The 13,042-nt window shown below is 29.5% G+C and overlaps 1 protein-coding gene across 1 annotated transcript in view; it reads right to left on the bottom strand.

Moving 5' to 3' along the window:
• The window catches only part of LOC142331422 (metal cation symporter ZIP8-like), a 235,734-nt gene extending 227,693 nt beyond the window's left edge, over positions 1 to 8,041 (bottom strand). The window contains exon 1 of the mRNA XM_075377310.1: positions 7,753 to 8,041. Coding sequence (XP_075233425.1) covers positions 7,753 to 7,965 — 213 coding nt within the window. The 5' untranslated portion in view covers positions 7,966 to 8,041. The remainder of the gene's footprint in view (positions 1 to 7,752) is intronic.
• Between the last annotated feature and the right edge of the window lie 5,001 nt (positions 8,042 to 13,042).

Below are 13,042 nucleotides of genomic sequence, written 5' to 3'. Positions count from 1 at the left end.
ATTAGTTTTAATAAATCAGTATCTAGCCGTAGAGTAGAAACTTTATTCTACTACACAGCTTTATTAAAATTTCAATTGGTGCCGATATTACGAAAGGAACCGTAATTACATGTTCTTGTATCCTCATTTCCTTAACCTCTGCTACAAGGCCGAAGTAATTTTTTCTTCATGTTTCCTTATCGAATTGTTGTTTTACCGATTAAGAATATTAAAAAGAGATTCTAGTTTTTATTACTTAATATGGCTTATTCAACGGCGTTATTTTTCCTTGTTTACCGATCTATTCTGTTACACTTTTGTATTGCTTTTAATAAAATCTTTTTTTTGGTTACGTGTAAATTTTAATTACTTTTTAATAAATTTTATTTTACTGCTATCTCTAAAGAATAATAATCTTTGCCTTTAGTAGTATCCATTAAAATAATCAAATAAAAGCTATTTCACTGGCTATTTAATCTTCTTATCTTCGAGATTAAATAGCCTGAAATTATATAATATATTGTTTCGCTTTCCGTACTATATTTTCTACAACTATCTAAAGCTAGATTTTTATCTAAGTTATTTTTTATAATTATGTGATTAATGAATTTGGTACAGAATAGTCATATACATATGTAGATATCTCGTTTAATCAGCAACATTTTTTTTTTTTTGATTTGTTAATAATGCTTGTTATTAATTACATTATTATTACATTTCTTTTAATATTTTAGCTATGACGGATCTTTAATTTGAAGAATAGCCATTCCTAAACGGGAAATAGCAATTCGCGTTAGAAACTACTGTTTTCTTCACACTTCATATATAAATATCTTTTAATGATAATTAATATTTTCAGGAGATGTGATGCGTTTAGAATTATTTCAGTTGCAATATTTTTTTTTTTGTTTTTTATTTAACATCATCCGAAATTAAGTTTCGCAAAGACCGTAGAAAAATACAAGCAGCAGCAACAGCGAAATAAATTCTCATAATCCTCTTACACGGCAGATTATATTCCTAATCGGACCAGTACAGCTGTCTAGCGGTGAGAGCGGTGAAGGAATTTGCAACGATTAAAATTACTGCGAATTTATTTCGGTATCGATAGCGTTTACATTCCTGCGGGTACTAAAGTAGCTTGTTTTTTTTTTTAAAGTTCTGCTTGTATAAACGCATCAAGGTATGAGATCTTCATATTTGTTTCTGTTTTAATATCGTGGATGCACTTCTATTTATTCTGTAAAAAGAATGAAAAAATATCGATAATATAAACAAACGTTGTGAAGGAACTGCCAGTTTGATTTGAAATAAAAAAAAAACCCTTTCGGCACGCCGGAAGTCGGAGGTAGATTTCATCGGTGCTAAGCAAGGTATAAAAAAGATTTCCACTTTAAAGTTAAGAATAACTACAAATTTACTCAATACGACAATGGTTTCACATGTTTAGCATATGACAAGCCCCATCTTCGTAAAATTCCAGCAACATTTTGGTCATCCGTTGCCGTAAGAGTTGGTCATATCAAAATTTGTTACAGATAAAAGTTATAGGTAATGTTTAGAGGACTAACGACCACTTTAAGCCGATTCGATACTCTCCTTATTAAGGGGGGTATGATTTTTTTTTGTCTTCAAAACCCCATTTTTTCCAATCCCTGGGCCAATGGTCTTTACTTATCTAAGTAAAAAAACTTTACTTAGATAAGTTTTAGGCCTTACCCAAAGAACAGTAAGAACTTTAAACCAATTCGATATTTTACTTAATAAGAAAGTTATAGGGATGTTTTGTTTTTTTGAAAAAGCCTTCCCCTCTTTCAACCCATTGACGGATTTTGTCCATTAACCAACTCGAGGGAGATTTTGGGTCTTTATATTTTATCGATCAATTTGAAAGTTATTGGCACAAAATTACGGCAGTTATATATATATAAACTTTTGAACTGACGGTGGTTTTGGGGTCTGGGGGATGTGAAACGCGAAGATATGTCGAAATTTTTCAGAAGTTCAATCATAGTACCCATTTACAATAGCTTTCTTATGAAATCTACCTAGAAATCAAATCAGTTGAATAAACTCGTAGATTTCGTTGTCATTATAATCTTCAAATACTTCGCGTCGGTGTTTCCGGGACGCTTTAACTCAGAACCGAATATAATGTTAGCTGAAAATTTAATAAAAATACTTTTTTCTTTATTGTTCCCGGCAACTACAGAACGATTACAAATTATAATTACCCTCCTTCTATTTTTCTTGTATAAGCTTTTAATGAATTTTTTAGTTTGAGAAAAATACCAAAATTAACCGGTATTCGAACCAAGAATATATTCTATATATTGTTATATTATTACTTTTTCACGAATTTATATATATCATATCAACCCGAACTTAGTATTAATTAGTAACCTATTAATTTATAAATAACATATTTATTAATTATAAAGGGAAAATAATTATATAAGGGAGTAAGATATTTTTCACTTCACCTTTTTGTAAAAGTCTTGTATCGTCACACGTGCTAACGTCATACTTAATTTTTCTATGAAGTTTGGTTCTGTATGTGCAAATAATGTTTTTCTATGTACTTTCATAAACCTATTTGTTGCATCCCTACTGTTTTAATTATAACTATATAAATTTCGTTTAAAATCTTTCTGCCTACAAGTAATTGTTTTTTGTTTTTTTTTGTAAATAAATAATGGCGTAACAAACATGATCTTAAAATTAACTTTTACAGATCTCATGTTTGATTAAATTCAACCCGTAACTATCCCTGTAGAGTTATGTTATAATTCCCTCTCACCCATTTTTACTTTCCTGGCGTCAGTGCTATGCTGCAAGAAGGAAAAATATGGTAATCAGTCAAACAATGGAGTAAGGATGTTTTTATGTTTTCTCAACGTTTCATGATCCAGAGACCCCAAAAAACCAAAAAAATAAAAAACCGGAGAGGTAATATTCATACGTACTTATGTACATTTTTAGGCATGTTTGAAGCTCAATAACTTTAGACTGGATAAACCTATTTTGATGAAATTTGGTACTGAGGCTCGTATATGGTGCAAATTTTTGGTAAAATTTTAGGGTAAATATCTTCAGGAGGGGGGGTAGTTATTTTTTTGGGTTAATTTTCTCAAAAGTTTACAAAGGTAACCCCACTTTATATTAAGTAAGCATTTGTGTATGCTTACATGCATTACATTTTTTAAATTTGCTCTAAAGTTCTTTTTATTTATTGCATATTTTTTAACCGAATTATTTTTGTCTTCCTAGGCATAATAGTAATGTAACTGACTCTAAAAAATTCTTTTGAGGCAGTATTGAAATAAGGGAGAGCCGATAAAAATAAAAAAATATCTGTTTTTTTTTCAACTAATAAATAATTTTAAAATAAAACTTCATAAATTACACACCCCATCCCAAAAGAGAAATTTTAGATAACTTTTTTCACGTATCACTATTTTTGCACTTTATAATAATAAATAACCGATACCAGAAAAGTGTTGCAACTTTGTTGTCGGCATTTTAGACTTGTAAGACCTCATTAATGTCAAGAAACAAAAAAAAAGAAGATATCCAGAATTTTAATTCATAATAATACTTACCTTGTTATAGTATATTAATATTACATAATATATTAGTAATTTTAATATATTATATAACAGTCGGGAAATAAAACATAATAAGTTTACAAAAATAAAATAAATGGATAAACAAATGAATAAATTTTGAGACAATACTAATTATATTGTAGTGATTAAAAATTAAATTCTTTATAATTTTCCAGTGAAATGACATTTAAATGAGAAATTTTTTTAGAAATTTTCACGATAAAGATATGAAAGAAGTCCTTACATTTTTTTTTAATGTTATATGACCTGTTTTTGAATCTGAGCCAAGAAAAAATATCTGCCTGCAAGGTAAGCTATTAAGCTGTTGGAGAGTGATCTCATTGTATACATATTTAAAAAACACATATATACGTATTCATATACATATACACACACACACATACATACATATATATATATATATATATATATATATATATATATATATATATAGCCGCAAGAACTAACTGACTAATTGCTTTCAAATTTGCAGGATACATTCATGTTATACCACGGAAGTTTTTAAGCCACAGATCAAGGCCATAGAAACCCGTTGAATGTGAAGTTATGAATTAAAAAAAATTTTAATTTATTATTATACTTTTGTCAATATGGCAACAGAAATAAGCTACGAATTTTTCGTCGACGTAGTTGTGTATACTTTAGTTACTATTCAAAGTCACTACTATTCAACCCACCGGGTTGGACTAGTGGTAAACGCGTCTTCGCAAATCAGCTGATTTGGAAGTCGAGAGTTCCAGCGTTCAAGGCCTAGTAAAGGCAGTTACTTTTATATGGATTTGAATACTAGATCGTGGATACCGGTGTTCTTTGGTGGTTGGGTTTCAATTAACCACACATCTCAGAAATGGTCGACTTGACAAGAAGAACTCTTCACTTACACTCATACATATCATCCTCATTCATCCTCTGAAGTAATACATGACGGTAATTCGTGGAGACTAAAATCAGGAAAAAAGTTACAATTATTTCGTCGTTGGTAATATATATTGTTTTTCAGGTTTCTTCTATAAAACCTGAATTCTTTAATTGTTATTTAACAATATTATTCTCACAAAAATGAGGGTAATGAACACTGGTCCAAAGGGCCGAGCCTCTGGCTAAACCGGAATGCCGAGTTCTGCGGCCCTAGGATAGACCCTGTGGATGTCCCAGGGGAGCCCCTGGATCGGATCTGGGATTCGCTTGGGTCGACCTGGGCCCCGGGGTTCTGGCTAGACGGTCAAACGAACAAAGCGAGCCCCGATTATGCTAGTACATAAATTAATCAATAATGTTTCGAACTTCCAAGATTAATATACTGATTGACCAAATTTAAAATTAATTACTTAATTTTAGCTTAAATGAAAATGTAATGATTAAAATTAATTTTAACAAAACGTTTTAAATATTCAGAATGTATACTGATCGTTTAAGATATAATTATTGATTAAATTATGTTTAATACATTTTCAACCAATTCTAAATTCAGTTCATTTTTATGTTCTAAAATCGTTCGATTTTTATGTTTAGTGGTTTTTTTCTTTCTTGTTTTAAAGGCAAAATATTTGGGTGATTGTTTTATACATTATACAGTATTTTGAAATGCCTTGATTTCAATTCAAATATCTAAAAACGAATATGCAGTTCTGTGTAAAAATATGTACACAGAATTACAAATCCTTTTAGATATTTATAAATAACAAATAGTTATGAAATTTATTGTGGTGGCTCGTGAATATGAGATGTTGCTGTTGTAATTTTACAAAAATTAGCAGGGGATTGCCAAAGAAGTTTTTCTTTAGCTCATTTGAATACATCTTTTTTTTTTTCTCTCAGCTCCCCTGGGCCGGACCGACTTGTTGGTATTATGCCACCCAGGTGAGTGTCTTTACACTCAAATAGGCCTTCCCGCCTACCAGCTATATACTGGCATGGCAGGTCGGCCTACCGGTAGCTCTTTTTGAGAGTAATCTTTTATTTTATATGCCCCTTTCAGACACCACGCCATACCTGGAGTGGTGTGATGTGGTGTCGAGGTCTTTTCTCTATATCTTGTGTTTTATTATTCTATTATTCCCTAAACTATATCCCCAGGAGTCCCCAGCGGCTCATTGGAACCGGCACACCTCGGCATGCCGGCCCTCCCCGCTGAGGCTGTCCTCCCTTCCCTAACCTAAATCAAAAACCCAGTCTCCTTTCGTCAATGTTTTTCTGCGATAAGATCTGTCTGGTGTAACACGCTATTTTCTTCCAGTTGGATTCCCGACTAGTCATAAAAGGTACTATAGCTTCGGGAGTCATCCCGTCGATCTTCATGTCAAATTTGAGGGCGGCCCATCTTTCACATATGAAGAAAGTATGTTCTGCATCGTCGATCTCTTCGCAATACATGCAGATTGCCTCTGTTCTCCTTCCTACTTTATTTAAGTAATTATTAAATGAGCCATGCCCGGTGAAAAATTACGTTAAAAAGTGATCCATCTCGCCAAAACCTCTTCTTATTTGAATACATATTTTCTTTCTTTTTCCTGTTTAGCCTCCGGTAACTACCGTTTAGATAATTCTTCAGAGGATGAATGAGGATGATATGTATGAGTGTAGATGAAGTGTAGTCTTGTACATTCTCAGTTCGACCATTCCTGAGATGTGTGGTTAATTGAAATCCAACCACCAAAGAACACCGGTATCCACGATCTAGATGTATTTGAATACATCTAGGAAAATCTAACTGCACTAGGAGGTATTTTTTCTACTGATATTATCAGTGGAGGAATTTTTAAATAAAAAATGAAATTGTCAATTAGATTAGGTAAAGATATAAAGATATTTTTATTTGTTTGTTAATATAATTGCTTGGTACTGAATTATTAAAAAAATTCGTTATATTATTTTATACAATTCCGATATTAATCAAAGTAATTTTACGTGAAATTTTCATGAAAATTGTTGAAAAAATAAAGGAAAAAAATAATTTTTAGTTCCTAATTATTGAGAACTTTAATGTATGTTCGGTTTTTTCCTTTTTTTTAGATAATTTCTTTGAATTTTTCCGCAAGAATAAGAAGATACTTTGCGTTTGCAGCTAACAGCTTTTTTTAAGCTTCTATCCATATTTTAAACAAAAACTAGCTGCAAAAAAAGACAAAAATATGAAAAAACTTAAACCGAGTTGAAAAAAATAAAAAACGTAAAAATTAATTATTTTGTATTTTTTAATTGACAAATAATATCCAGTTTCTAAAAGTTTATGAACCCTTAATTTACATTCTATTTTAAAAAATGTAAAGAAGTATTAAAAGGTATTTTTTAGATAATAGGAATTTTATTTAATTAGATAAGTTAATTTATTTACTTATTTTCTGAAATTCACTCAAACAATGATGAAAAATATAATAAAACTAGTTTTCTCATCCCTTTTTTCTTCTGTATTAAATTTTATAGCTGTATATATTCAACAAAATAATTTGTAAAACTTATTAATATATTAATATATCTTGAAATATGATGTTACGTTATAACCTAATAAAAATTTCAGATTTTTTAGTGATGATGCTGCTGTAACGCTCACTTACCAAAAAAAAAAAGAAAAATGGTAAGGAAAGTTTTTTAAAATATTTTCTTACGTGGTTATTTTTCATTTTTTTCTGTGATCAGTTGAAATTACCATTAACACTACTACAAGTTTTATAATTATAATTAATATATTGAAGTAAAAGCCTATTTTGACACCTCCTGTTTACCAAAATGTCAAGGATAATTTAAATGAAATGAAGTCACACAGATTATTAAAAAAACGTGGTTTCGGACCACGTATCATGAATTTTTATCTTAATTTTTTTATTAATTTATATTTATTCATCGGCATTTATTTAGGTGTTTTAAGGGACATTTTTTAATGCCCTCTGTACTGCTAATGCCTCTAATGTTACTATTGCCTCTGTACTTTTAGTTTGTAATATGCTATTAACATTTTTTTACGACGTTATATGAAAATGTTTTTTTGTAACATTTACTATCAACTACTACTAGTATTACTACTACTATTAACTATTTTTTGGTTTTTAATTGTTTTATTAGATTGTTTATTAAAATAAATAAGTTATAATGAAACGTAATACGAAATCGATTATTTAATTAATTAAAAATAAAATATGGTACTTACAAGTGAATTAACCGAACAGAACGTCGCATTATTTGTTGGATGACATGGTAACGCCTGGTGTTCTAAACTATTTAGACAAATTTCTAAATAATTAGCGTAAACAAAATTGTTATTATTATAATTCATAATACTTAATAAAAATATAACAATAAATATTATATAATTCATTATCCAGGACGGTATTGCCGTCACGATACAACTAACACGCGTCATGTTGTTGCACGTTTCCGACTAAATCGATTTAAAAACTAAACACTTTTAAAAAAGACACTACATAGACACCACCGTACTGTATAGTAGACAAGAAACAATAATTTCTTATCAAAATCTTCTTTAACAATCCACTTCACACAATCCCCTCCACTACTTCCACCACTTGTTATTCATCGTAACAATCATCCCCACCACTTTTTGTTTTAAACACTCCAATCGGATAATCTTTCTATTCGGCTATATCGTACACAAACACAAATTAAATACATTGTATTGTTAACATTGACTACAAATATTTTATCTTTACAAATGATTATAAATCCATTCATAAATGCAATGTTAATTAAATCAATATTTAATATTATAAAAATTATCAATTAATATTAACACACGCATTTTAAAGTTATAAATGTTGAGAACGATATGCTTGTTAAACATTAACTAAACAATGATATGCTATTGTAAGAAGTGTGTGAGTTTAAACCTTGTTAACTGTATTTTTTTTTTTTTTTTTTTTTTTTTTTTTTACTTGGCATTGAATATTATAATAGTAATAGGTATTAAATAACAACTTGTAACATTTACTCAAACACACTTCCACCTTTTACTTAATATAAAACCAACTGGTTTTATTTTTTATTTTTTGAATCAGTGGTCTGTCATTCCACATCTATATTATACAGAATTCAATTCAGAATATGCCTATTAAATATTCTATATATATTTCAATAATCAAATATATTTGAATTTGGCGGAAAATTGATGTTGAAAACCCCGTTTTAAAACTATTTGAACGATTTTTTTTTCTTTTGCGGTAAAGAAAAAAGGTTTTTGGAGGTTTTTCTTTACAGTCTTTACGTATTATGCATTTTCGTTAAACAATAGATTGCATATATATAAGAATAATTTTAAAAAACTGCATAATAAGTAATATAATATATCGGTTGACAAGAAAGTCATTTTAGTTTTTTAGTGTGAAATAAAACTGTTTGTTTTAATCAATTATATATTTTCCATTGTTATACATATTCTTATATTATATTATTATATATAGAATATGTGTAAACACATATATTTATCCCAGTTTATTAATTTTCACCCCAGATTTCCCAAGAAATACTGCACATACGTTTTTGGTATTCGATTTATCATCGAATACCAAAAACGGGTCAAAAACCATAAAATATTTTTAATTCATTCCTTTAATTAACGTTCCAGAAATATCAGTACGACCTCATTTCATAGGGGTAACTGAAATCTTTCACTAGCCGTAACTTGCAAAACGAATTTTAGGACATATATTTCTATGAATTTTTTCCATTATTCATGTCGCTACGCTAGCTCGACTGTCTTGCCAGGATTATTAACCTGGACCCCCAGAGCCCAGATCGTACCGGGAGAACCCGAAGCCGACCCTGGGACTCCTGAGACCTCCCGGGATCTACAGCCTACTCCAAGGTTGCAGACCTCACTTCGTTCACCATTACCGTTTTGCAAGAGGCCTCCGCCCCTTGAACCATCATGGTTCGTTGCCCTCATGGTCGTGAGAATAATACTGATAAATTACAATCAAACTTACTAAATTACAAAAGACAGAATAATAGTAACTATGGTAACTGAAGTACACATACATTAGACGAAAAATGCATAACTTACTTCTGTTGCCATGGTGACAGAAATACGAGTATATAATAATGAAATAAAAGGATTTTTTTTTCTTAAAACAATATTTTTATTTCACAACTGTACTCCCAAGGGAATTAGGGCCTTGGTCTACGGCTTAATACCTTCCCTAGGATAATAAAAATTTATCCTGCAAATTTGAAAGCAATCGGTCGGTAGGTTCTTGCTTAGGATGACAACAAGCAAACAAATAGAAAAACTTTGGCTTTTTATACGTATGAGAATAGCTTCCCGTCGCAGCTTCCCCGTGCTGTATTACGGTATTATGGTTACTTTCCCGCAGAGGTCAATGTTTTTTACTCAAGTAACCGCAGGTAGGTGCTACCAGTCACATATAGAGAAACTGTGGCAATGGGTGTGTTGGTTGAGCCACAGCGCCGTACACCTTCGCACTCCTTAAAAAAAAATCGGAATTAAAAAAAACCCGAAAATGGTTTTTAGATGTTTATCTGAAAAGTATTTGGAAGTTCAAATCTACTACTGAATATCTCGTTCAGTATAGTCGGCACTGGGAAAATTTAAAATCATTATTCAATTTTTTTTTACCTTTCTTCACCACATTTCAAGATCGAATTTCAAATTCTAGAAATTGGTTTATTCACATGAAGATTACACTCACCAAAATTCAAGTTGATTTCTTCATCTGTTACCGAGAAAATAAAAAAAATAATAAGTTTTCAAAAAAATCAAAAATCTATTTTACCTCTTTAAACTCGAGATTTCAAAAAACCTTTTTTTTGTGTGTATAACAATTTTCATCAATTTATCTTCCTTCAGTAGTTTTTGCTTGGAGTTAATTAAGAATCAGTCAAAAAAATCTCTATTGAAAATATTTCTACTGAAAAATACCTTGGCAGCAGCTCGCTGTAAGAAAGGAGCATGAAAATTTAACGGTGCACAACTTAGCGGCCCGAATGAGAAGTGTAGTTCCATAACAGATTATTTATTATTTACAAGTTTAATAATTTTTTTTCTTTTGAATGGATTTTAAAATTAAATATTTTGTAACATTTAAATAGAATTAATTTTGGTCAGACAGGATATTTTAATAAAACTTCTCTTTGGAATGGAGTAATTAGACCTTTCCAATACAAAGAATATAATATTTTAAATTAATAATACTTCAATTAGAATACAAAAAATGTACGAGAGTTAAGTCCTACAGCATTTCAAGGGAAACTTTTGGTACACTAGTTTGACTTTATATCATGTTGACATTTTTTTCATATTCATTTTAAATATACTGCAGATTCGAAAAAAATTATTATTTTATATTTTTATCTATATATATATATATATATATATATATATATATATATATATATATATATATGAATGTTTGTCTGCTTCTATGTCTCTTATGCCTTCCTAAACCGTTCATCCGATAGCGATGAAACTTTGGGGAATGGTTGGACGCATGCCAGGGACGGTTTCTGAATAAGCTTGGACCCGCTAGGTGGCGCTGGCGTCGAGATATTTCGAAAAATTGTATTTATGGTCAGATTTGCCTGATATTCAGAATACCTGTTACTTATATAGAAAGAATCATCTCTGCAAAAAATGAACCCGCTAGATGGCGCTGGGGTTACGATATTTAGAAAAATTATATTTATGGACCGATTTGGTTCATATTCAGAATATGAATATTAGTTACGTGAAAAGAAATATTTTTGCAAAAACTGTACCCGCTAGGTGGGGCCGGTGTCGAGATATTTACGAAACAAACAAACAAATATACAAACAGACTTTTTTATTCTATATATATAAAAGGCATGTTCGTATGTGTGTCCGCTAAAGACCAAAAAACTAATGGACCGATTTTTCGCGCGGAAAAATGGGGAAAAGGTGGAAAGAGAAAAGGGGAAAGGGTAAAAAGGAAACTGGGAGAGGGTGATGGAGAAGGGTGAAAGGGAGAAGTTGGGAAGGAAGAAGGGGAAGGAGAATAAGTGAAAGGTAAAATTTGTGAAGTTCTGTTTTTTAATTTTTTTAACAAATTTTCAATTTTGTTCATTTAAACTCTCTCTCTCCCACTCTTCTCTCTCTCTACATATATATATATATATATATGGCAATAGCGAAGCATTTTCGGGTCCTAGTTTCTTTATAAAAAAATATTTTTTATTTAATATTTCTATATTATATATATATATATATATATATTTTTTTTTTATTGTGTACTCAACTGAATTACAGTTTAACTTGTATTTTGTTATAATTTTTTTAATATCTTTGTATTTTATTAAAAAAAACCCAAAAATCTGTTATTTTTAAAAATTAACTTTTACAAAAATACTGTTATCTCAGTCTCTGTTAGAATTATTTTATTATCTTGATATGTAGTTACAGAGACAATCTATTCTATTCAATTTAGGCAAAACGTATTGAATATAACTCCTTTTTATAATGTAATTAAAATTAAGCAACCATTCTATTATTTGTGCCGCCTAGGTGGTCGCATAAAATATCTATTTATTAATCAACATATTATGTTGAACAGATAAAGTACGAGTACATACTGTAGCAAATTACATGTCTCTGGTTATTATAGCAATCCACGTAGTAGTTAGATCCAAAAGAAAGATTTTTACCAGAATTTAGTAAAAGAATCTAACATAACAATTCATCATTATGTTTGGTAATGAGCGGAAGATGTATTAATAAATTTTAAACGTATGTGACATTTGTTTGTGTATGAAAAAGGAACCGCATAATTTTAGCCTATTTTAAATTTGTAGTTGAACCTAAACATTTTTCAGTCGTAGCTGATAAAACGTAATACAGAAATATTATTTCATATAAATATTGTTATTCATATAATGAAGTGGTAAATTATTGTGTAAACTGTTTAATTCTTGTATTTTTTGTAATTTAACATTTTTTACTTAAAAAATAATCCAATTTCGATGCTTTTAAATTGTAAACTACTGTAATAATTGTTGATGTAATTGAAGAGGCTTAAGAAGCTTCTTTAAAAAGGCAAGCTAAAAAAAATCTGAATAATATTAAATTATATTATCTGAATATTTTTTTAATGTATCTGACAGAATAATTATTTAATTTCATCATGAATATCCGTATACAGCAGTAACTTTCATATTAAAAAAATTATCTTTAAAATTAAAATTGCATATTTATTAAATTTTGAAACTTTTATTAATTTTTTTTCTTAACGTAATTCTGAAATGTTATGATATTATGTTTAAAATTAATTGGGCAGTAAGTTATTGATAGTTATTTTTATCAATTTCTGAACAGAATAATTATTATAATTATTTTTATCATAATTTTTGTTCGCCTGTTTTATTATTTTACTAAAAAAAATATTTTTTTTTATCGTCTTGTTAAATTATATACATTGATTGTTGTAGTTTAATATGTATATTTATGCAAACAC

Source organism: Lycorma delicatula, chromosome 10 (assembly GCF_047948215.1).
Source record: "Lycorma delicatula isolate Av1 chromosome 10, ASM4794821v1, whole genome shotgun sequence".
Taxonomy (NCBI): domain Eukaryota; kingdom Metazoa; phylum Arthropoda; class Insecta; order Hemiptera; family Fulgoridae; genus Lycorma; species Lycorma delicatula.
This window is presented reverse-complemented; position numbering and strand designations above follow the sequence as displayed.